This window comes from Cavia porcellus, unplaced genomic scaffold (genome assembly GCF_034190915.1).
Source record: "Cavia porcellus strain 051 isolate PalLab524CR breed Dunkin Hartley unplaced genomic scaffold, mCavPor4.1 scaffold_5, whole genome shotgun sequence".
NCBI classification, from domain to species: domain Eukaryota; kingdom Metazoa; phylum Chordata; class Mammalia; order Rodentia; family Caviidae; genus Cavia; species Cavia porcellus.
The window spans coordinates 82,076,860-82,102,415 of NW_026947488.1; the positions used below are offsets into that span (position 1 = coordinate 82,076,860).

At 38.9% G+C, this 25,556-nt stretch overlaps 1 protein-coding gene across 5 annotated transcripts in view; it reads left to right on the top strand.

The window, feature by feature from the left end:
- The window catches only part of Tiparp (TCDD inducible poly(ADP-ribose) polymerase), a 28,371-nt gene extending 17,236 nt beyond the window's left edge, over positions 1-11,135 (top strand). For 3 of the 5 annotated variants that reach the window (XM_063249234.1, XM_005008658.4, XM_063249235.1), the window contains exons 3-6: positions 1,115-1,283; positions 3,199-3,359; positions 8,192-8,470; positions 9,086-11,135. In XM_063249234.1, the coding sequence (XP_063105304.1) occupies positions 1,115-1,283; positions 3,199-3,359; positions 8,192-8,470; positions 9,086-9,533 (1,057 nt within the window). In that variant the 3' untranslated portion in view covers positions 9,534-11,135. The remainder of the gene's footprint in view (positions 1-1,114; positions 1,284-3,198; positions 3,360-8,191; positions 8,471-9,085) is intronic. The other 2 variants (XM_063249236.1, XM_063249237.1) reach the window with 2 other exon arrangements.
- Positions 11,136-25,556: the final 14,421 nt, after the last annotated feature.

Below are 25,556 nucleotides of genomic sequence, written 5' to 3' on the forward strand. Positions count from 1 at the left end.
AATTTACAGATTATGTACTTTTTGTCATATACCCGACAGATGGGTATATGGCTTGAGTTTTTCTTCATAGAACAGAACCTGATTCACAAGTTCTTTACATCAGGATTGTGGGTGAGAAGTAGGTTTTCTAAGAGCAAAGTGAGAGCATTGTTGTAGGTTTGGAAAGATATTTTATAAACTTACATAGTACTTCAGTGTGTGCCTTAGCATGTTAAAGGACTATGGGGAGGCTGCAGTAATTTAATTTGTGTAACACGTATTTTTCAAACATTTGACCACAGTTTTTGCTGCATAAAATATCAATTAATAGTCCTTAAAACAAGTATATTAAGAGCAGCATTTAGGAATATGTTCTAACCAAAATTTGGTAAAAGATATCACCTTTTTCAAAATCCTAATTTATGTCAAGCAAATAAGTTAGCTTTGGGAAAATGTATCCTAACACTTGAATTTCAGAGTGCGGGTTGTTCTGAATGTTATTGTAACTGGAGTATGTTATGCAGACGTCTATTTAGAAATCTGCACTAAAAGTAGGAAAAAATATGAAGGAAGAAATTCAGGAGTTTGGTTTTCTGTTAATATGTCATGTTTTATTTGTATATTCTCTTAGGGAAATTTTCAGACATACATAAAAAGTATGATGGACATTTTCAGTTACTTAAAAGATTGCTTCAAATGTTTCCAACCTTAAGGTTTCACTAAAAAGGAAATATACATGTTTTAATTGGACCATACTCTATCAATTTTTCAATGAATCTGGTTTATATAGTAGAGCTTTTCCCCCAAAAACTATGGAGTTGTTTACATAGGGTTGATTCAGCAGCAGTAGATAGACCAGATAGTAAAAGAGACAAAATGTTCTCATAACCCACACTCTTAATCCAAATTATTTTTCTTCTTGATTTAGGTCAGGGATGTTGTTTGTACCATTTCTGTCCTAACTCTGACCTGGAAATTTTGGTCTTGTTAAGAAAGGGAATGGATTCAGGGAAGTCAATCAATAATGACCTTTCATTCCAAGTAAAGCAAGTTTTAAAAATGGCAATACTACATATTTTTAATGTATGGTATTTAGTTATATTTATTTAGCAGTTTTTTTCTTGGGTCTTTTTAGAGGACAAGAATTTTGGGCAGATTTGAATGCCATGAATGTGTATGAGACAACTGAATTTGATCAACTCCGAAGGCTATCCACACCACCCTCTAGCAATGTCAACTCTATTTACCATACAGTTTGGAAATTCTTCTGTAGAGAACACTTTGGATGGAGAGAATATCCTGAGGTATTTACACTTTCCTTTTTTTTTTTTTTTTTTTTTTTTTTTTAAGTACATTTAATGTTTTTTGTCTTGGTATATTCTGTCTTTCTTGCTTTTTGACAGTGATTAGCCAGAACTATAAGTCATAACAAAGAGCTTATAAGGTGTAAAATTGATTCAGGTGAAAACTTTTTCTCCATTTTTCTGAAAATGGTTTTTTTCCATTAATAAAATATCCATAAATAGAATACCATTTTTATAAAAGAGCTAAAATACCTTCCCAAGACTCTTACGCAATGGTGATGGAGTACTTAGGCATAGCTATGTTTTTGGAATAATTTTCTGATTTAATGTTTTCTTTATGTGATTCTGAGGATCAGACCTAGATAAACACTGTACTTCTTTTTTTTTTTTTTTTTTTTTTTTTTTTTGATCTTTTTCCTTTTTATCGATACCAGGGATCGAACTCACAACTGCCTGCTTGCAAGGCAGGTGCTTATGCCGCTGAGCCAAATCACAGCCCCTAAATACAGTACTTCTAAGGTCTGGCCCCAGCCCTCAGCTTTGACGTAAATTTATTTTCTTTTTCTTTTTTAATTTTTTTGTCTTTTTGAGACAGGGTCTCATTGTGCAGTTCAGGCTGACCTTGAGCTCACATTGTAGCCCAGGCTGGTCTCGAACTTGAAATGATCCTGCACAGCCTCCCAAGTGGTGGTATTACATGCATGCACCACTCTGGCTTCCTTTGGAATAATTTTAAAGAGATAAGAACTGATTTAACTTTCTGCTATATCTGGCTCCTTGGGCTTAAGGAGATTGAGTCACGTGTATGTATTGCATTTAGCCATTTCAGAATCATGGTAGAATCACTCTCAGGTCTCTTGAAGAAGTACTTGAAAATGTTTTATTGAAATGTGATCAGGCAAATCATTTATTGTCATATGTACACATATATCCTTATTTTAAAATGGTGAGACTAGCTCATCAGTTGCATAGCAAGGTTTTAAAAGTATGGTTTACTTTGCTTCCAAACCGCAATCATAAGTCAAGTTAAATAGCTTGAAATAAACTTTCAAGATTAATTTCACTTCTTCAATATAATTGAATTCATTTCTAGCATTACAAAAGGGAGAGATTGTTTACCAGTTTTAAACAAATTAAATCCAAAATTACCAGATTGTTTTAAAGATATTAGCAAAAGCATGTGACTGAATGTTAAATGCTATAAAATACAATATTAAATATTGCTACCCCTCATACTGGAGATTGGACCCAGGACCTTAAACATATTAGGCAAGTGCTGTGTGTGCCACTGAGCAATACCCTATCCCCTAGCCCTTTTTAATTTTTGAGCCAGTCTCGCTAAATTGCCCAGACTGGCTTCTGAGGGTCTCTGCCTCAGCCTGTCAAGGAGCTGGGATGAAGAGCACACCTCATCACACCCACTTCTCTTTACTAGTATCTGTCTTCCAAACAAAGTTAAGAAGCTGTTTAAAATGTATTCTCAGAAAATTTAGATTGTGACTATTTATCTCCTCAGAGGATTCTCAGGTTCAGAACTTGGTTTTCATTATTGCTTAATTTTGTATACTACCATTTTTAATTCCCCTTCTGAAGACTCCCTTAAGAAACTGAAAAAATCTCCAAGACATTTTAAGGTTGAAAATAGCATACAGTAATTCTCAGCCTACAGTAATTCTCAGCATACAGTAATTCTCACATGTTTCATGAGGGTGGATATCTGTGTTCTGAACAGGGAGCATTTTGTGGAGAATAATGGAACACATAAGAAGTTAATGTGACTCATTGTACTTTATTGAAATTCCTCTGATGTTAAAAGTGAGGTTTACTATTTTTGCCTTTGGTTAAATTTTTGTATTTTGTAATGATTGTTTATTAGCCTGCTTTTCTTATTTACCTTGTATTTTCTATCCTGTAGTCTGTTATTCGATTGATTGAAGAAGCTAATTCTAGGGGCCTGACAGAGGTCCGATTTATGATGTGGAATAACCACTACATCCTCCACAACTCATTCTTCAGCAGAGAAATAAAAAGGAGGCCACTCTTCCGCTCTTGTTTTATACTACTCCCATATTTACAGTAAGTGTCCAGGGGAAGCTTTTGTCTTAACTTTGATTTTTATCTGAGCGCACTACTGAATGCCAGAAATAAAAAGATTCAAAATTAAAACACTATTTTGGCTGTTACCGCTAACATGTGAAATTTTGAATTATTCTTTGGATTTAATTTTTCAATAAATTGAGTTATAGTAAGCTACAATTAACACAATACTAGGGGACTGTGTGTCCTATTAGATTATCTGAACTGAGAAGCAAAGTAAAAGAAAATGTTTGGAATGAGGTACAGAATTTGCTTTTGTTTCCTTCATGGAAAAGTTAATTTTCCATTTAATTTATTTAATTAATTTTCCTTTCTATGTAGATTACTTCCAAATGAGACCTCTCCATGTTATCAGTTTTCTCAGCCCAGATAAGAATGATATTCACCATTCTTTCTTCCATGAGTGAATTTGAATTGGAAAAAATCCACTTTTTCAAATCTACTTTGTTTAAGTAATGTTTGTCTTCTTAAGATAGTCACTAAATAGTATCATTTTCTAAGAATACAATTTCTTAATAAAAGGGTAAATTTGAACTCAGTCTTTTGCATTGTGGGTAAGATTTCTTCTTTTTAATTACCATTCTTTATCCCTCTAGACAGCCCATTGGCACATCTTACTGAAAGGTGGGCATATTACTGTTAGTTTGGCTATCTTCCAGTTAGACATGCCATTTATAAAGATTGATTTTTTTTTTTTTAAAGCTCCAGATCTACTTGATTTTATGAACTTGCGGTCCCAAATAATACTAGTTTGCCCTCCTGATCTTTGATTTTTGTAGATGTTTTTATATTCCTACTATTTTTATTTCAAGCTCAAAACTGTGGTTTTTCCCAGGCTATGACAGTTGGTTCTAGTACTGAAAGGATCATTAAAAACAAAATACAAGACAGGCAGGATGGTGTACATCTTTAATCCTAGGTACCTGGGAGATTAAGGTAGAATTATCACAAGTTTCAGCCCAGCCTAGGCAAAATAGCAAGATCTTATTTCAAATAAAATTTTAAAAGGTGGGCATATACTTCAGTATTAGATTATTTGGCTAGCATGGTCAAGAGCCCTGTGTTCTATCTATCTGCTCCATGTTTCCTGAAATGATCAGTATTTAAAAGAAATTTTATATTAAGGCTGATTAGAAATATGTATTGATTCTTCAAGTCCAAATGTGGACATTTTTACCTTCCAAGGTTTTATTGGTTGTTTTTTTTTTTAGAATAAAAATGTTGCTTCTGGGATTTCACTAGCTCACAGTTGGAGTTACTGTCAGCGTCCAGTAGTTAGGGACATATTGTCTTCCTGGTAAGATAGTAGAACTCATTAGTGAGACCAGCAGCTTGGCATGCTGAGCCAGTCAAGCAAGATACAGCTTCTATGTGAGAATAAGAATGTGCATTCAAGTGCTGTATTATTGGGTGGTTTTAATAAATGATGAAAATCAGTGTGTTTCAATCCTCAGACAAGTAATTATGTAAAATCTTTTTTTTAAAGTTAGATTTTATAAAAGGATAAATTACAAAAATAAGCAGCAGTGAAATTAATGCCACAAAATGACTTTATTGCATTTATAATATAGGCTCACAAGAGAAACAGTTACTCTTTCTTTTTTAAAATTTCAGATTTTAGTCTTCCTGTTTGAAATAGAAATAATTATGTATATGTAAAAGTTCAGCAAACCAAAGGGAATAAGCAGATGCTTTGGTACGAAAAGAGCAGAGAAACAGCAAGTTCATTCACTACAGCGAAATCCTATCTTCCCTCAAGTATGGGGCTGTAGGACATTCAAACCAACCTGCAGGAGAGGAGGAGGGAAAATGACCCCAAAAAGCAGATTTCAGAAGATGGCAGAGCCTGCCATGGTGATGCACACTTGTAATCCCAGCACTCCAGAGGCTAAGCCAGGAGAAAGGTTCAAGGAAAGCCTGGCTGTATAGGTGGTTTAAAGGCAGCCTGAATTGCAGACTAAGACCTTGTCTCACTAAAGAAAAAATAAATGACTGTGACTAGACACCATGACTTAACTGAAGTTTTGTGTGCCTTTCGTGTTATCAAATGCAAAGGATCAAAGAAAAACGTAAATGTGAAAGAGGCCACAGTTGTCAAGGAATCAGAGATGTCTAAAAACCAGGGATGGTGGCAGAGGATAGGTTGGGGTGGGGGTGAGGGGGCTGACCTGATTTATGAATTTTCTGTACACCTAGATGTTTCAAGGTTCATTCACCTCATGGTCATGACAAGGCTTAGCATGTTTCTTTGAATCCTTACCCAAAGGGTAAAGTGAACTAGTATTTGTTTATTACTGAAGTTGGTTTAGGAAATATCTTTCAAAATGATAAAAAAGGGAGGAAAAGAGAATGGTAAAAAGTGACTTCAGATTCTGAAAACTCATTCTTGAGAAGTCCTTGACTACAGGTTTTGATACCTTTTTATTTTGCCTTGCTAGAAAAGACAAGGACAGCACTGGGAAATATGGTTGTGAGCTAAAATCATGGGAATACCATGAGCTGAATAAAAACTCAGCATTCTCAGAAAATAAAGGCACATTTGTAACTTTGTTTGGAATATATATATATATACACATATATATGTGTATATATGTGTATATATATATATCCCCCAAATTCCTTAGCAACAAGAATGTAGACTTCTAAAAAATATTTAAAAAAAAAAAAAAAAAAGAAGGGGCTGGGGATTTAGCTCAGCGGCATAAGCACCTGCCTTGCAAGTGTGTGGTCATGAGTTCGATCCCGGGTACCGATAAAAAAGAAAAAGACCAAAAAATAAATTAAAAAAAAAAAATGTAGACTTCTTATCAGGCATGCCTGTAAGCATCTGTGGTTGGGAATTTATGCTAGTCATACAATCTAATTTAATATCAGGATTAATTTTCTCAAGCTCATCTTCAAGCATGTATGAATAAATAACATACTTTGATTTCCCCACACACACGAAGTTATATATTTATGGACTGGAAAAATAGATATCAGGAAGAAAAGGAACAGAGTTTTCTCTGTTGTTAATTTCAGAATTTTAGTATAGGCTAAGATAATCTAAAATCTGTCTTGGGCATAGTGTTTAGGGGAGAATCTTACCCAGATTCGTTACCCTTCCTCAACCCAGAGACCTTTGTTGGTAACTTCAGTTCCTGAAAGTAATGGACCTAGTAGGCTGAGAGTTTGCAGATCAAGGGTAGAAGGGACTAAAAATAAAGGGTTTATATTCTGTGCTTTCCTGCCATTCTTTGGAATTATGATGGCTTTTTAAGGAGTTATAGACCTTTAAGAATCTGATGAAAGCAATGAGGCTTCTCTTCAGAAACGTGTACTATTATGCCAGAAAAATATACCTGAAATGAACCTCCAAAGGAGTCTTACTAGGTCTCAAAAAAATGCTCCTGAGGACAAAAACTATATACCTTCAGTCATGAAGACTGGAGAAACCAACTCACTTTAAATCTGCTCCTAGACTTCAAACACCTGAGGCATTTAGTGAGTTCTAGATGTGCTTACTTAGTACTCTGCTCACTAAGACTTTGAGATACATTAAATTGAGAGCACAGCCACTTGAAGGAGGTAAAAGAGAACACAATTGTGCCTCTGTAGCTTTTACCTTTTTAAGCCATCTCTTAAAGGTACAAGGCTATGTAATATAGTAGTAATAGTACTGGTAGTAGTAATGACAGTCAGGTAAACTAAAGCTGGAATTCTAGTCTTCCATCTGTCACTTCCTAGTGTTTTGCTTGTACAAAATATGGAAAATGGAAAGTATGAGTTTAGAAACTATCTAAACTGGATTCCAATTCTGTTTGTGCTCTTTGCTAGCTGTGTTGAGGCTAGTTACTCAACCTCTTCTGAACTGTGGTTTATTTGAAAAGTGAGAATAACAAAGTTAGTTGTGACAGCTAGCAACACTGTAAAAAGCCTGGTTCGTGATATGTGTTTAGTATTAGATGCCTGTGATTATGAAGAGGGTTAATTGTAATATGCATTTTAGAGATTAGGTAGATGAACATGCACAGTTGTACCCCTGGATCACCAGCCTCTTGAAAATCTCAGTTTCCTAATCCACTTTGGCAGACATCATTGCTTCCTCGTGACCACTGTGTGCCAGTGAATGATACAGTATTCTGATCCCAGTACAGGGCGTGAGGGTCAGAACTTCTTACTGCTTATCTAAATTTACCCTTCAGGAGTAACATTTCTGAATTTAAAAGTTCATGTTATGCATTCAGGTGTCCAGAGTTTATAGTAATTAACTTTATCTTATACCCAAATCTGTAAAATTTGAGTAGTACTAATATTCTAGTTATGAAAAGGCAAGGAAATGAAAAGGCAAGTGCCTGCTTCATGATTTTTTTTTTTTTTTGTAGAGAAATAAAAGTAAGCTTTTAAATTTTTCCCCATATCCCCCTTTTTACCCCTGCCCTATTTTTGGTACTGCACAGCCTTTAGTGATACCATTTCTACTTAGGATCAGCACAGTTTGAGAAAGTATATAAATTATTTTGGTTTTTTGAACTCTATAGGCAATGAGGGCTTTACGCAGATTCAAAAGTAAAGATATTTATAAATTGGCTCTTGCTTATTTGCCTTGCAGCAATACATTCCAGAGTTTCTCCACAGGGAGGAGAAGAGGAGGAAGCTAATAATAGGTTGTTCATGTACAGGCAGTATTTGCGCTAAGATACTTTTCTTAATGAATTTTTAAACAGGTATTTAAACTATACAGATTATATTGGACATTTTGGTAGAGAATAATTACATGAAATGTACTTACTTCTGAGTGTTTCACATTGATGTTCCTTCTCCATTTTAAGGACACTTGGTGGGGTTCCCACTCAGGCTCCTCCACCTCTTGAAGCAACTTCATCATCACAAATCATCTGCCCAGATGGCGTCACCTCAGCAAACTTTTATCCTGAAACTTGGGTTTATATGCATCCATCTCAGGACTTTATTCAAGTGCCTGTTTCTGCAGAAGACAAAAGTTACCGAATCATTTACAATCTTTTTCATAAGACTGTGCCTGAGTTTAAATATAGAATTTTACAAATATTGAGAGTTCAAAACCAGTTTCTTTGGGAGAAATATAAAAGGTGAGTCAGAGATATGAAAAGTTCAAAAGAACTTTTCTTAAAGTAGCCAATGTCAAATGCAAAACACGATAAATGCTTGAATGTAATATGTTCATATCAATTCACATATAAGCCTTACAACAGATCTGTAAGTAGGGTTATAATGGTGTACATTTTGTAGAGAGAAAACCGAGTGGAAGAACAGTTTGGCAACTTGCTGTAAAGTCATGCTGCTAATAAGATGCTGGAGTTTGAACCTAGGCAGTCTGGCACCAGACCCCTGCTTTTATTCTCTCTTCTGTGCTGCCTTCCAAGTGCACAGAGCAGTGTAGTACAAAGGGAACAGGTTTGGATTTGAGGAATCTCAGAATTAAATTCAGATCAGAGAAACTGGGCAAGGAGAAGCTATCCAGAGGAAAGTGAACAGATTTATTTTGAAAGATAAAGCAAGCAAATAGTGGTGGAGGAGGAAGAGAAAGGGTTTTTGTGAAATGAAGAGAATGAGTTTAAACCTGATTGTGGTGTTTGGTAGCATTTTGCTCTTGATGTCTTCCTACGTTTCACCCCCTCCAAGCCATGAAGAGGGGTTCTGACTACATCGTGCTTATTAATTGACCCCATCTACTTTTGCTTTAGGAAAAAGGAATATATGAACAGGAAAATGTTTGGCCGTGACAGAATAATAAACGAGAGACATTTATTTCATGGAACATCCCAGGATGTTGTAGACGGAATCTGCAAGCACAACTTTGACCCTCGAGTCTGCGGCAAGCATGCCACGATGTTTGGACAAGGCAGTTACTTTGCAAAGAAAGCAAGCTACTCTCACAACTTTTCTAAGAAGTCCTCCAAAGGAGTCCATTTCATGTTTTTGGCCAAAGTGCTGACCGGCAGATACACCATGGGCAGTCATGGCATGAGAAGGCCCCCTCCAGTCAACCCTGGCAGTGTCACCAGTGACCTGTACGACTCTTGTGTGGATAATTTCTTTGAGCCTCAGATTTTTGTCATTTTTAATGATGACCAGAGTTACCCTTATTTTGTTATCCAATATGAAGAAGTCAGTAACACTGTTTCCATTTGAGAAGTCTTGATACTGCTAAATTATTTGATAAGAACTCAAGCCAGCATTTGTAGCAGGTTTGGAATGGGTGGGCTGGGTGGGGACAGCAGCGCACAGTGATAGGTCACTTTTCAGACCCATTTTTTTAAGTGCTAGAAAGTGTAATTTTTTTTTAAGATAAACAAGTTTTTAAATGACCACTTATTCTTCGATTATTTACTAATTGTTATTAGTGTACTCTGTGGGAAAGACTAAAGTTGGCGTACTCTACATTCACACTTGTACATATAGGCAGCAATGTTAGAAACATTTGAGAACAGAAAGCAAGAAAAACTAAACAGCCTAACTGATCTAATGGCTTTTTGGGTCTGTTAGAAGTTTGGCCATTTCAAATGAAGGGTACGAGCAGAGTGAGGATTCTGATTCCTCACATGGATGAAACTGACTGGATCTGACACTACCACGCATATTTCCTACTCAAAGCATCATTTGCTTTGATGTAGCACAGATTCATGAAATTTTGTGGGTGGAAATTTTTTTTTCTGTCAGAACTGAAACACATAGAACATCAGTGACTTTAACTGTTCTGCATTTTGCTTCAGAATTCAGTGTTCTGTTTATAGAAAGTTGAATTTTTTTTAAAAAAATGAAAAATCTTTGTCATCAGCAAAATCTTTCACTAACAGTCACAGGAAACATGATTCTGAAATGTTAAACTTTGAACTTAGGAAATTCAGTCTCTTCCATTACAATTTAGCTTAATTTGAAGGAATTGGGCAGATAATGTGGTTAAAGCCAATCTTTAGGTTTAGAAGTGTGCAGTATTACTTTCTTTGGGGGTTCCAGACCTAACCCCTGACTGATGATTTTAGCGAAAGGAAGTACATCTTCAACCAAATTGATAAGGTTTATTACATGCTTTGCACAAAGTAGATTTTCAAAAGTGATTGTTGGGTTGAAATTGTTAACGTTGGTTAATCCCACCCTTCTGCCTGCTTGGCCAGATGCAGCTGGGTTCCCTGGCTGACTCTGCACCTTACACTACTTATAACAGAAACACAGACTTAGAGATTGTGTCGCTGGCTCAGCTGGAGCACTGTTAGGTGAATGTACTACTGCCTCCATCAGAGTGGCAGCAGCTGGGTATACTTCACTTAGGCAAAGCAAATATCTGGATTTACTAAAGTGGAAGTGGTTGTTCACAAAATAATTTATCACAGAATTCCTTCAGATACCAAGTCTCCTAGTATGTTTGTGGTTATGTCATTTACCCAAAACCTTTCAGGAATTTCTGTGTCTAAAGCAACATAGAGCTATACTGGTGTATCTGTGAATCCGTCTGTTTAAGCACTTACCAGGGCTTCCACACAGTTATTTATTTTTGCTGTAGTTGATCCTGTTGTTTGCTGCCATTGGCATGAAACGGGCAACTGTGGCATTTCTTTCAGTTACAACTTGTAAACCAGTGATTTCCAATCTTTTCAAGTTGACATCTTACCATTGCTTATTTGATTTTATGAAAGTGTTCCATTTTTTTCTCCCTAAAGAAAACAAAAGCTTTATGACATATTTATTTTTTTAATAAAACTAAGCAAAAATAAAAGCTATGGTAATTCTTTAAAACTTGGTGGTGTCTTATTTCCATTTACAGTTAAAAGTTGATCATGAAGTTGATTTGTAAATGTTGGCCAGTATGTAAGCAGGCTGCTAGATAGGCTGATGGGGCCGGTCACTGGGTATGTTGTTTGGGTGAATGCATATGTTACTGAGTGAACAGACCTATCAAAAACATGCTGCTTAAACTTTGCTCTGGGAATCTACAGAAAGTATGTTATGTAGCAGTAAGTCAATGGAGGAGAATATTTTTAGTTTGTGGATATGTATCTGGGGGCAAGGGACAAGTTTTATGTTCTCAACTGTAGAGAAAGGTATTACCCAGTGTGTCCCCTTCGACTATGTGAAGGAAATTTTAAAAAAGAATTACAGGCTCTAAATCACCTTAGAGGTCTGCAAACTTAAGTCATCTTACTAGTACATGTGAGCAACTTTCAGTGTAATGACTTCTAACTTCCTGTAATAGTTCTGTACATTCTAAGTGAGAATAAATGAAGTTAGTCTAAATTTTATAATGGCTCCATGACTGCCAGGGATTTAGCTCAGTGGCGTAAGTGCTGCCTGGCAGGCATGAGGTCATGAGTTCAATCCCTGCCACACCAAAAAAACAAAAAAACTCACTATAATGGTTTCTTGGGTGTAAAACATACTAACAGGCATTTGGTACTTTCTACCAGCAGAGCTGTATTCAAACCATTTCAGAAAGCTGGACCTTATTCCTCATTTAAACGATGGTTAAGATTTCTAGGAAAAGTCTACAAACTCTGAGCTACTTCAGGGTTATAGAATCCTATGGTCAGCACCTTTTCTTTTTTTGATGTGTGTGAATGCTTGGCAAGCAGAAATACCAAAATGCCACCCAGGATTTGGAGGCAGATTTATTTAATGTCGGATGCGTACTGATTAGGAATCAAGAATGTCAGGCTCTGATCTCTGGTGGTCTAGGGCTTAGGTAAGCAAGTAGGAAGTACAGAGGCAGAATGACTTGTCACTTGGGGGTTGCTTCTTACAATGTGTATCACAGTGATCAGCCATTTTTTGAGACAGAAGCAACCAGGACTGAAACCGGAACTATCACCTTGACAACTGAAGTATACTGGCTGGTGGTGGGGGGAGGGATTTCAGCTACACACATAGTTTACAGATACTGCATTTATTAAAATTATGGGTTGAAAATCCATCTCTGTTACCTATTTAAATTATTATTTAGTTATAATCACTAGGTATTGAGATACTTTTTTCAGGCTAGCCTTGAACTCATGTAGCCCAGGCTTGATCTTGGAAATGACCTGCTTGCCTCAGCCTTCCAAGTGCTGGGATTACAGAAATGCGCCACCATGCCCAGCTGGTATTGAGATACTTTTAAAGAGAAATTTTTATTTTACATCATTTGAAAATAATATGTTCAGTACCACATTTTATGTCATCAGTTCAATACCATACTACAAGAATAACACTTTAGGTCAAGATGGCCTTCAATTAAGGATAATTAGATGGCCATGAAATGTTTCTTGTTTTTTTCCATTGGGATCCAACAAAGCTTTCTGCATGGGACTTTTATAGAATGCACACCACACTAACCATTGCTATTACTATGATTTTTGAAAATAACTGATACATAAACCCTTGGGCACAACCTTGCAGCTTTCTCATTTCCAAAGTGCAGTTTTTAAAAAAAGATCGATGATAATATTTCAACTTTAGGGGGAGGGTACTGGAGATCAAATTCACAAACTCACACTTGCCAGACAGGCACTTATGCCACTGAGCTAAATCCCTGGCCCTACTATTCCAACTTTGAGACTACAATCCAAAACAAACTTTGTAAAGTGATGTGCAAATAACTGTTGTTTACAAATTAAAAGGCAGATAACATTTTCTTAGAATAGTGTTGAGGTTTAAAAATAGCTCCTTCCAGGTGTGGTGACACAGACCTGTAATTCCAATGCTCCAGGAGGCCGAGGCCGGAGGATTCCTATGAGTTCCAGGCCAACCTGACAAGACCTTGTCTCAAAAACACTAAAAAAAGACAAAAAAATAAGTCCATCCAGTTTATTGGTTTACATACTCTTGCAGACATGTTGATTTAAAGAAGTGAAGTAAAGTGTTTACTATTCTACCTTCTTTAGCTTTGCTACCCTTAGTTATTCAGACTGTCCTGATCGAATTTCATCAGCATTATTTGGTCATATTTTATTGCTTAGGCTTCCAAAGGGCTGTTACCTACCAATTCTACGCAAATATTCCATAAGATATACTCAAGTGGCTAGTTGTACATGAATCAAAATATTTATTAGAAATATTTCATGATTTTTGCTAAATTTTTCAAGTTAGTAGAGCAGTTTCCTACCAGAATTTTACAGACTTTCGTGACAGGGGTTGCTGTATTTAAGTGCCTTATAAGTAATAAAATGCAGAATGACTAAATGCTACTAGAAATGCAATTATTTTTAAAGCAAAATCGTATTATTACAACCATATTTACATTTGAGATACAGGACACAGGTATTGGTGCTCAAATGGATTACTGGGCTCCTATGGTAATTCCCTTATGCTGCTGAGGTCTGATTAGATGGAACCAACAGGCTAGACTTTCTGTATTCAAGTTTAAATACTTTATAGCTAGGTGTAGCTCCTTAATTATATTCAATTTAGAAATAGCCATAATTTAGATAGCTAATGGGCTCAACCAAGTGTTCAGCTTCTAACCCTTCTAATGCTTAGCTATTCTTAGGTGCCAAATTGTCATTTGGCGGGTCCTCTGTTAGATACAGCAAAATTGCATTTCAAAATATTCCACAGATCATGAAGGGCTGTCTTTAAAAAAGCAATGGCATGGGTATGCTACAGAGGTACTGCCTGACTACAAGCTAATGTACTCTAAATAAGTTCTTGTCCAACTATCAGTTTATAGATTGTATTTTGAACAGCAGAGGTGGATTTTGGTTATTAACCCAGATATTTCTGACAAAAAATTCCACTTGAAGGTTAGACATTTTATTGTATCTTGTTCAAGGGTTTAAGTCATACTTTCTAAGCTGGGGGCAGTAAACTTCATTTACGGTTAACAATCATAAATCTAATTAGTACTGGTCTCAAGGAGTTAAGCTAATTGAACCTAGTTCTCTATAAACTTTTTTCTAGTCATTTACAAGTATAACTGAATTCCTTGTAAATGAAGATTTCTACCCCTATGACTAAAGATGTTTGATTATGTTTTTCTAAAATTATATGGTTTTAATTTTTGGCATGGGGACAAATTGAGATAACGTAGAGCAGATTAGCAGTGTCTAGTTTATGGTACACAGTCTCATTTTATACAGAGATAGGAATCACAGCAGTAAGAATAGTGCATATTAAGCTGATTGTGGCCCCCAAGGTGTTCAAATCCCAATGCCCAGGAACCTGTCAATATGATTTATGTAGTAAAAAGTGACTTACACATTTCATTAAGGACCTTGAGATGGAAGACATCTTGGTCTATTTTTTACAATACATGAGACTGAGTACTTTTAAAGAAAAGAGGTTTGTTTAGCTCAAGCAAAAGTGACTGGAAAGTGCAGGGCTAGAGAGCCTCATCTGGCAAGGGCTTCATGTTATATCATTAGTGTACGGTGGGAAAGAGACGACCGAGTGAACATGTGCAAACAGAGAAGGGGCCAAACTCCACGATAAGTCATTCCTGTGAGAAAGGCAAACATTCGTGAGAGCTCTGACCCCGCGGTCCAGACAGCTCATATCAGGCCCTGCCACATAACACAGCTACAGTGAGAACCAAGTCTCAGCATGAGTTCTGGTAGCAAGAGCGTATCCTTTTGGTCCGTAATCACAAGAGTTTTCATAAGGAGACAAAAATCAGAGAGAGTAGAAGGCGATATACTGCAGGATTCAAAGGCAAGGTCGCGGCCTTTAGCCGAGGAATACAGATGGTTTCTAGAAACTAAGAAATTCGAGGAAATTGAATTCCCTCTTGAGCCCCCAGAAAGAATATAGTCCTGACAACATCTTGATTTTAGAATCCCAACATCCGGAACTTTAAGATAATAAGTTTCTACTGTGTTAAATTATAACAGCAGCAATAGGAAATAGTTGTAATGTAAAGTAGTAATTCAAAAGAGCATTACTAATGTAAAAATTTTTCAATGCTTGTTGAAAATGTAAAAAGGCATGTGCAATTCCAAAAGCAAAGATTGCCAGTGGTTGTTTGACTCTGAGTTTGCCCTTCCACTGTGGCCTCCTGCCTGTGCTACATGCACTTTCTTTCGCTCCATGTACAAAATCAAACTAAAAGGGTTTTTTTTTTCCTTTTGTCTTTTTGAGACAGGGTCTCTCTAGGCAGTTCAGGCTGGCCTTGAGCTCACTTTGTAGCCTAAGGCTGGTCTCGAACTTGCAGTGATCCTTCTACCTCAGCCTCCTAAATGCTGGGATTACACGCGTGAGCCACCACACCTGGCTAAAATTCTTGTGCTTGATTGGTTACTTGAGATGTCCAGATGTTGACTCAACTTCGTGTTTCTAGTTCTATAGGAAAGCATTATTCCTTTTTCTGATTTCCTTCCTTCTGTGTCCTATCTTAGACCATTTAAAGAAAGAAATCTGGAAGCCTTTAGAAGGCACAGTGTTTGCAAGCAGCGTTATCCCGGAAGTCGCTCTCCAGTGTTGTTTGTCCACCCTGAAGGCCGTGGTGGATTAGGAAAGCGCGTGAGCAGGCTCTTACCTCTACACTGACACGTCCTCCCGTTCCAGGGCAATCCCATCCCTGCGGTTCTGCTTTAACAGAAGCCTTCCATCAGGAGGTAGAGGAAATGAGACTGGCACTGAGTTAAGATGGTCAGTCTCCCCTGGGGGGCCACACAGAGAGAAAACCGTGCAGACTTTGAAGTTCTCTGTCACAGAATAGACAGTGACCTAACAGTGCCCTGTAGCTTTGACCACTTTTCAGGAACCAGAAACTCAAACACCCAATAACATTCCTTGATTACAGAAGTGGAGTGAGATGCAAGTGATTTGAAGCACATTCTTAAGGACTAAGGTTAATTTAAGGTTAATTTAAGATTAAAATAGACAACTAAGACTATAAGGCAGCGTATGTCCCTGAAGTGTCACTTGCACTGCAGACCCACCCCCAGTGAGGGACAGAGGAAATTCCTCTTGCTCACACATGGGACCTGCCCCCAGCAGTAGGAAATTCATATGTGAGGAAACACAGGGGTACCAAATTTTTAAATTCTGCAATTTGTTTGATTTGATCAAGGCTGTCAAACTGGAAAATTCTGGTAAGACACAATGTACTTGATGCCAAATTATGTAGTTTTTGAAGACTTAGTGAAGTGGAAAATGGCAAATTCCTTTTCACTTGGCGCCACATAAGTGTTACCTAAAATGACTAAGTCCAGAATCCTAAACCACATCAAGACAGCAGCCAGCTGATGATGTACAGTCCTCAGCAGGCATGGCTTCTCTTGAAGACAAAGACTGAACCTGTCTTCCTTCGTTTGTTTGAGCTGAGGTCAGTTTATACATCACAAGTCTTATTAAAGCTGGACTTTATTTATCAATTGAAATTCCTTTAATCACATTAGGTTTCACAAGCTCTTATATACAGGATTGGATCTCTTCCTCTCTCTCTCTCTCTCTCTCTCTCTCTCTCTCTCTCTTTCTCTTTCTGCTGAATCAACATATTCAGTTCTTTTGGAACAGGGAAATAGACCACACAGCTTGAAACACAATGAATGGAAGTGTGAGTAGAATCTAAAAGTAGAAAAATTAATGTTACTTTTCAAGCAGTGAAGAACTCTGCTTGAGCAAAGAAAGCTGGATTGCCTGAAAGGGTCAATCAAGTTTAGCCCTCTAGACCTCAGTTTCCTCATCTGTAAACTGAGTGGCTCATATCTCTACTATCCCAATTCTATGCTTTAAGACAGATGAAGAAAAAGTAAATTGACAGCTTGAATGATTAATACGACAGGCCTTGATCTTACAGACTTAAGAATAGAATAAACTTTGCAAAGAAAGTCAGTTGGTTCTAGGCTGAGTGACTCCAAAGAAAGAGCTCAAGAAACAGAAGATGGAAAATACAAGTCAAAATTCAAGATGATTCACATTTGTCACTGAGATCTTTGTAGGATTCTCAGACATATTTCAGACATATTCTGTGCCTGTAATAGAGCATTCCTTCTCAGAGCATAGTCACTTTCAGAGTCTTTAGTTCTAGGTTCTGTATGAATCTCTCTTTCTCTCTCGCCCTCTCTGGCTGTCTCTTCTTGACAAGGGGCCCTTATACAGAGTTAGCCCAGCCATCTCCAGTGACCCACTTTTTCCTGACTTCCTCCCCTGTGGTCAGGTTCTGTCAGCACAGATAATAGGCCTGGAAATAGTTTCTGAAATATTGACTCTGGCTTTCTCCCCTGGGGTCTGGGCACAAGACCAGTGGCCTGTGAACAAGCATCAAGCACCACCTTTCACCCACACCAGGCTTTGCAGAGTGAGCAGACTTAGGAACAAGCAGCTCCTGAGTGGAGCGAGTGCTACTGTGGTCCACATGATGACAACGAGCAGTTTCTGTCCTCGTCGCCCTCCATGGCAGGTTGCACATTCTGACTCAGCTTCACATGCAGCTGCTCATGAGATGATACTGCAGTGTTTTCTAATGAGCCATTTCTGCTTCCTGCAGGGCCTATGGGATTCAACTGTAGGCTGTTCTGCCGATTCCCCAAGCTCTGCCCCTGCGTGAATTCTCCCAGCTACCCCAGAGCTAATGGAAAGTTTGCCTAATAGCAAGTTACTTCCTCACAACTCCACTAGATACGTATTTAATGCATTTTAGATCCCGAAAGTCATTTCCAAGGCTGTTTCAGATTATTGATAACAAACTCTTTTTAAATAAAACTTGTATGTATGCATGCATGTTTTATATAACATGGGACAGATTGTATTCCCCTGAGGAATAGGGGTTATGAGCATTATTTGCCGTCCTTCCTTGGCACCACAATGTAGGAGACCATACAGATTTGTTCAGAAAATGAACATCTGAAAACCATCTGATTTCCATCCTATTTCTTCACATTTTACTGGTAGCTGAAGTCTCTTATCAGTCTATCATCATAAGTGGTCCAGCGATGAAATAGCTGTGAGAGCTGAGAAAAACATTCTGCACCGAACAGCTTCATTCTTAGAAACCAAGGCCTGCTCCAGCACAGAAAGGGGAAATTATAGTTTGTATGTGTTCTTTGGAAAGTTTTTGTTTTTTGTTTGTTTGTTTTTGTTCTTGTTTTTTTGAGACCGGGTCTCACTGTGCAGCAGTCCAGGCTGGCCTTGAGCTCAAAATTTGTAACTCAGACTGGTCTCAAATTCACAATCCTCCTGCCTCAGGGTCCCGAGTGTAGGGGTCACAAGTGTGTGCCACCACGCCTGACTGGAAAGTATTTTTCAAGAAAAGCCTTTGTTTTTCAATTCTCTAGTGAACATGGGTCAAGGTAGTTGTTAAAATCTGTGGATAGATTAGAGATAAGGCCACTGTCTTCCAGAAGGGATGTCCATCCTAAAAGAAAATATGTGGGCCAGGGGTTTAGCTCAGTGGTGTAAGCAACTGCCTAGCAAATGCGAGGTCATGAGTTCAATCCCTGGTACAAAAAAAAAAGAAAATATGCTTCTGAAAATATTTTCTAAACTTGAACTTTCAGAGACCATACTCAACTCTAGCTGAGAAGTACTCATTTATTGGGCCAGTCCAGAAGGTTACTGTACAGTCGATTATAGGTGCTTGTCCACTGTTAACATTTAAAATTCATTCCATCTGAAACTATAGTGTGTAAGTTCACAAGAAAAGAACTTTGCATGAAAGTTACATACATAATTACGTAGACTATAATGCTTTCTTTTTCAAAACATCTACTTATTTAAATAGCTAATACATGCACAAGAATGCAAACATTATCCAAAATATGTATAATTTCCTTGCCAAGACAAAAACTGTTATATTTCTTCTATATCCTTCCAAAGATCATATACATATTTCGAAGAGGATAGCACTGAACACTTAGTTCGTGATCGGTTTTTCTTTCAGTTAACAATTTATCGAGGAGCTCAGATTCATTGTTTTTAATTGCTACAAAGTATTCCTTCATATAAATGTTCCATAATTAACCAATATATTGATGAACTTTGGGGCTTTTTCCAATACCTCCTCGCATCTAAGTAAAAGTATGAGAGGACAACGACCTTGTAGTCAGTATTTTTGTTCTATTTGAATTTATATCTGTGTGGAGTCATCTCAAAAATAAATAACTATGGGGCTAGGCATGTAGCTCAGTGGTACGGCATCAGCCTAGCACATGCAAAGCGTTGGGTTTGATCCCTGGCACTGCAAAAATAAAAAACTTTAAAAGTTAAATGTTTTCTTAAAAGCACAAATGAATAAATACATACTTATAGCTAACAGAATGTGGCCCAGCATTTATCATTATTTAGGTCTATTCCCTCAGTAAAATTTCCCTAACTACCTTCACACATCCCATCCACTCTGTAATTCAGTATGCTTTGTATTAATATCTCTGGAGACTATCAGAAATTATTTTGCTTCTTTTTTCATTTCTCCCCCTACTTGGTCATCTGCCCCTACAAGAAGGTACACCTTGTGGAAGAAAACACAGCCACATACTTTTCACCAACCTGCACTTTGAAGAATACAGGGCATTAATCAATAAATGTGTGTTGAATGAAATGCTGTATCTAATTATACCTTAGATATCCAAGGATATAACTTTGCTCTAGAATAATGCTCCAGATGCTGCTATAAAAGACATGATTTTATTTATTTATTTATTGTTGGTATCAGGGATTGAACTCATGACCTTGCCCTTACCAGGCAGGCGCTTACACTGCTGAGCTAAGTCCTTGGCCCTAATAAGACACAATTTTAGGTAGACAGGAAAATTTCTAACACATTCTGGAATATGCTACCAATTTTGGAAAGAAAATGAGGCTCGTATCAACCTCAAGGAAAACAAATGAGCTGCCAGAAAATATCCAGTCGTTTGATTTGGATCTGAAGACAAATAAGTTGTATTATCTTTGGCTCTGAGCAAATTATGGACCAAAGTAAAATAAAAATTAATGCATGTAAAGTAATTTGAACAACAATATTTCTAAATTAAAAACTAAGTGGAGGTCTCTGATTTAGAGTCCCTGATCGCCGTGCTTTGAGGAAGTTCTATCAGGCAGGATCTGCTAGAGTGGCTCACTGAATGCAGGTAGTTTCAGTTGCTGTTTGTGGAAGGGGTGTTCCTAAATCCTCTGAGGGTCATTTGGCTGGGTCCCAGGTGTGGCTTGCAGGTCTGATTGGGCCTAATTAATTGGGTCCAGCCATGTGGGAAACTTTAGTAATGACTACTGGTATTTCATGCTACCCATTTACTGGCTTGGCACCAGGAAAAGATGAAAATATCCTTTGAGCTTTCTAGACATTACATATCTAGGAGATACAGAAGACACCAAGAGAATTTTCCCCATTGGAAAATATGTCTCAGGCTAGATTAATTAAATATATGAAGAAAGCTCCTCTTCATTTCCAAAGAATGTGCACTTCTCAGAATCTGTTGCTCTGCTACTTATTTGGAAATTCCATGTAGGCTTTCATGCATCAGTGCCATGCCAAAGGGTGGCTACAGGGACCATAGCGTTCTTATCCCCATTATGATCACCTTACCCAGTTCTTTAATGTGGACAATTACTGTTTTCTCAAGCAGCTTCAAAGTCTTGCAAGCCCCCATTTCCATTTGGGCTGCTTATCCTAAATACCCTCACTGAAAAATGATCAAGCTTCCCTTGGGCATAGTCATTCAGAATGTGATGACCCGGGAGAAAGCAACCATCACTGTCTATGTAATCAGCTTTTATTTGTCAGTTCTCAGCTTCTTCCTGGGCAGACATCCCACCTCAGGGAATTTATCTTCCAGGCCTCTCAGAGGGCTCCTTGCTCGAACCTCAGCAACCCAGGGGCCTCAATGAACTCCTGACTCTAGAAGAATGTGGCGGGACTGAGTGACCCTGTGTGGGACAGACCAGCAGCGCCTGCCTCAAGAGAACCTTTCAGAGCCTGCCAAGTGGTTCTTTCTCAGGCCCAGAATCTGCAAGCAGAAACTCCTAAATAGGAACGCTGAGCAAAAGAGAAGGACCCTCACTTTAGGGTTTGTGCAAAGCTCTAGTTCCTCTAGAACTGAGCACGTGAGCAGGTGCCTTCCCCAAAACTGGAAATAAAGTACAGTGCAGAACTGAGGATGATCACAGACATCAGTGTTTGTGTGAGTGACCTAGTATCAAAGATATAAATACCAAAATGGGTCTGACGATTTCCAGATGCTGCTGCTTTTCCTAACATATTTTCTAGATATTTTTGAAAAGGTCTTTAAAGAAAAATGCACTACATATTTTTAAAAGAAACGTGCAAGATTTTGAAAAGAGCAAATGCTAGTATTATGTTCCAGTTAAGATTTCTCAACACATTTTCTTATAGGTTATCAAACATCCATCTACCTGCTTTAGAGTTTGCCTAAGAATTTACCCAAAGTAACTTATGCAGCCCAGGAGGCAATGTAGAGAGAAACATATACTTCCCAGCATGTGGAATGGGGAGTTCTGTAATGATTCCCATCCATATGACCTGCCAAGATTGCTTTCAAAATGAAACGTCCTCCAACTAAAAGAGCTGCCCCTCAGAAAAGCTTGTTTTGCCCACTGTGGCTTAGAGACTCAAAACCTCCCAGGAACTTAGGTATCAGCTCAGTTTGTCCTGAGCGCACAAAGGTGAGGACACAGAGGTCTTTTGAGTTTCTAAGTCTTCTGTGTAAACTGTTTTGTCCAAGACCCGTGTACAACCAGCCAGACTGAGGCTAAAGCTTTGCCCCAAGGCAAAGCTGCATTGGAAAAGCCAGTGAGGGTTATTAAGTCAGGAGATTTGAGGTTTTGCCCCAGCTGAGGGAACATGAACAAATCATCTGACTTCTATGTTTGTGATTCCTTGCCTGTAAGCACAGAAGCCCTTCCAGATCTGATCATCTGTGATTTCTTCAGAGAAGCAATCAAAAGCTTATTGAAATGCCCTTGATCACTGAGGGAGGTACAAGGAGTGCAACCCCAAACGCTACACAGAACACAGCCAAGTTTTATTTACTATTCATCTACCCCGTATCAGGCACTGGGGATACAGCAGCCAAAAACAGCTGCACTCCTAGCCTTCATGAAGCTTCATTTGCATACTGCCTCTAAAGGCTAGTCCTCCGTAATTCTAATACAGAGCCAGAGGCCTTTGGGAAGCTAACATGCAAGCACTCAACTATTGTTGCATGTTTAAACGTGGATTAAAGTTTTTGTTCCTTTACCAAGGATGCAAAATACCCTGAGAGTAAGTGCTGATGAATCTGCCCAGCATGAGAGATGGGGATCGTGAGCCTGACCTCAAGAGCGCTGTCTGGTCCTGTGGCTTACACACTTTCTGCTTAGCCCTGGACCAGCAGCTCCACCCTCTCCCATTTCTTCACTGACAATTAGGGATGATAGTATGTGCTTATCTCCCAGGGGTGGATGTGAAACACCCACCAGCCAGTGTTTAAAAAGTCTGTTTCAGACAAAACGGTAAGTAGATGAAATGAGATGCAGTCTGCCTCTGTGTAGCTCCTTTGCTGCTGGCCTTCAAGAGACCTGCCTGTAAACACAGCACCCTGTAATTAACCCGATGTCAACACTAGCTGTACAAAGGTACAAGACTGAGGAGAACCAGGTGGCCCTGGGGTGACACAACTGCAGGCTTCCTTCCTGGGAAGACACCCTTTTCCCTATCGCCTTACTAGGATCCTTGTAGGACCTGGCAGGGGTGGGTAGTTTCTAGGATTGGTGAGTTTCACTCATACAGAAAAGAACAAAAAGTTACCCCTTGCGGGTGTCTGTTTTCTGAGAAGCCATGGGTGGCTAGTGGCAGTGGGCACTTGTCCAGGTACTCAGGTGGAAGCCCAGATTACCCCCAGCGAATTATGTAATATGGTGATGAAATTCATTGTACCAAGTGGGCTATGGGACATGCACTGGATTTCATCCTAGTTTCTGCTGACATTTGGGGGAAAGACAGAATTTAATGTTGCTTTCCTATCTCCCATTTAATGCAATATTTTTCTTCACTCCAGAAAATACTACATATTTGGAAAAGATGATTTATAATGAATAAAACCACTGTAAAGGTGAAGGAGTGAGAGAAGTCATGTCGTCCTTGCAATAACAAAAATGTGAAGGCAAACTCTAAGGTTAAAACCTAAAGAGCTCCAAAGACTGGCAGGGCAAGATGTCATGCTGCGAAGTAATTCTTTCTCCAAGATTTCCCCACAATTTAAAGGAAAATTCTCTTGTAGGCAACTTGTTATCTTTCTTCCTCTCAGGAGGAATAAAAAGTTTATTCTAAGAAAGGTAAAACACCCTGGCAAAGCAGCAAATCTTTTGGTTCTAACTAACGATAAATGAAGAAGAGCTAGACCTGGTGCTACCCTGTGGCTGCTCACCCTTCATCTCTTCCTTTTCCTCTCCTCTCTTCCCTTTCCCTGCCTCCGACCACGACCACGCGCAGGTTGGGTTGTTGAAGCACAATCTGACACCTTTCTGACCTCTCTTTCCTCCGAGGTGTTCCGACTGTGCACGTGGCCAGGATGACTGAAGGGTAACAAGACTGAGTTCCAGTTCTGGTCCTGCAGAGAAGTCTCCCCTTCGCAGTCACAGGGCGTGTTTCAGGGATTATCGGCCTCCAGGGAGGGAGGGAGTCAGTGAGCAGGCAAGTGACCCAGTAGGAATGCAAGTGAGCCAGTGACAGCAGGGCTTTGAGTCAGTTTCACAACAATTAGCCTTCCACGGAGGGAGAGCTGCCCTTTCTGGAAGGCCGGGGAGGCACAGGCAGTCACAGTGGGGCCAGGGGCCACGCAGCTCTCTTGTGCCCAGGTGTGTGACAGCTCTCTTGTGACCTGTCCTCAGAGGTTCCTGGTGAATTTTAGGGGGGCGCAGGGTAAGAACAAATCAAGAAAAATACTCTCTGTCGCCATTAGCTGAAGCCTTGGGCCTTCTTTCTGTGAATCCCAGGCCTCCGAGGTGTGGTGTCTCAAAGCCCTGCCCGGCCCCCAGCACACCATTTCCCTCAGGGCACCTCCGTCCCCACCTGGGCTGCCCCTGCCCTAGATTCATAGCATGAAAACTGGATGCCCATGTGCTCTGTACAGTCAGTGGAGCTGAACTCTTAACTCCACTGGCTGCTGCTTTTTCTTCTTCTTCCTCATCATATTTTGTTTGGACTGGGGATCATTCTCTATTAGCTGATCTGTTTCCCATTCACTGGTTAACTTAGGAATAATAACGATGAGGAACTCTGAGTTCTCACTGGGGCTGATCATACGTGAGAGGAATGATTTAAGCCCAGAGAGCCTTGGAGGCAGCAAAGACTGTCAACCTGGTAATGAGCACAAGGTCTGCTGAGAAGGACGCAGTCCTGAATGAGCGGCCTTCACACGCCCAGGGGAAGCCTCATCACCTAAGTGTGTCCTTCCCTCTGAGAGGCACCTCTGGCGCACGAGTTCTGCACATGACAAGCCATGGGCTGGAGGCAGGGGGTTGGAAAAGCTCTGGGTACTTTTCCAGTTATCTCACTGTGCTGGGCTCAAACCAGCAAGGCTTTTCTGCTCTCTTTGAAAACATATCTGTCCCAGCTGTAGTTGACCCCACAATGCCACTGATGCCACATTATCGTAACTGCCTGATCCAGGCGTGGACCTAATTGTGGACACATCACACATTTTGAACAGGAAGAATGTTGTCACGATGCAAGTCACTGTTCCCATTGTCAGGGCACTACCTTACACGGGCTTTCCTGATGGCTTTTTTCCACTTCAGGGAAGTTAGCATCATCTTTCAGAATTTTAAAAAAAATATCACGCATAAGTTATCACAGGAATCATTACATTACATTTCTTACCACTTAAATAAATTGTACAGAATTACAAGAAGGCAGGGCAATATGTTCCTCTCTGTTTCTGGAGCGAGGTAATAAGTACGTGGGGACTATTATACTATTTTCTATACTTTTATGTATGTTTGAAAGCATTAGAATAGATGCTATAAAAAGACTCTGAACATCAACTCAAAATGATAGACAATTACTTTATTCAACTCACCTAGTATTAAGAATTATAATATTCACTCAACTTCTATTAAGAATGATCATTAGCTAAGGGTGTAGAGGAGATTCTATGTTCTAAGCTTAGTTTCTTGAACTCTCAACAACCCCACAAAAACAGGATAATTAATCCAATTGACAGATAGGACTTGGTGGAGGCTAAATAATGAACTCAAACTACTTGCTTTATAATAGAGTTAAGAATGGAAGGTTTGGCATGGTGGCTCACA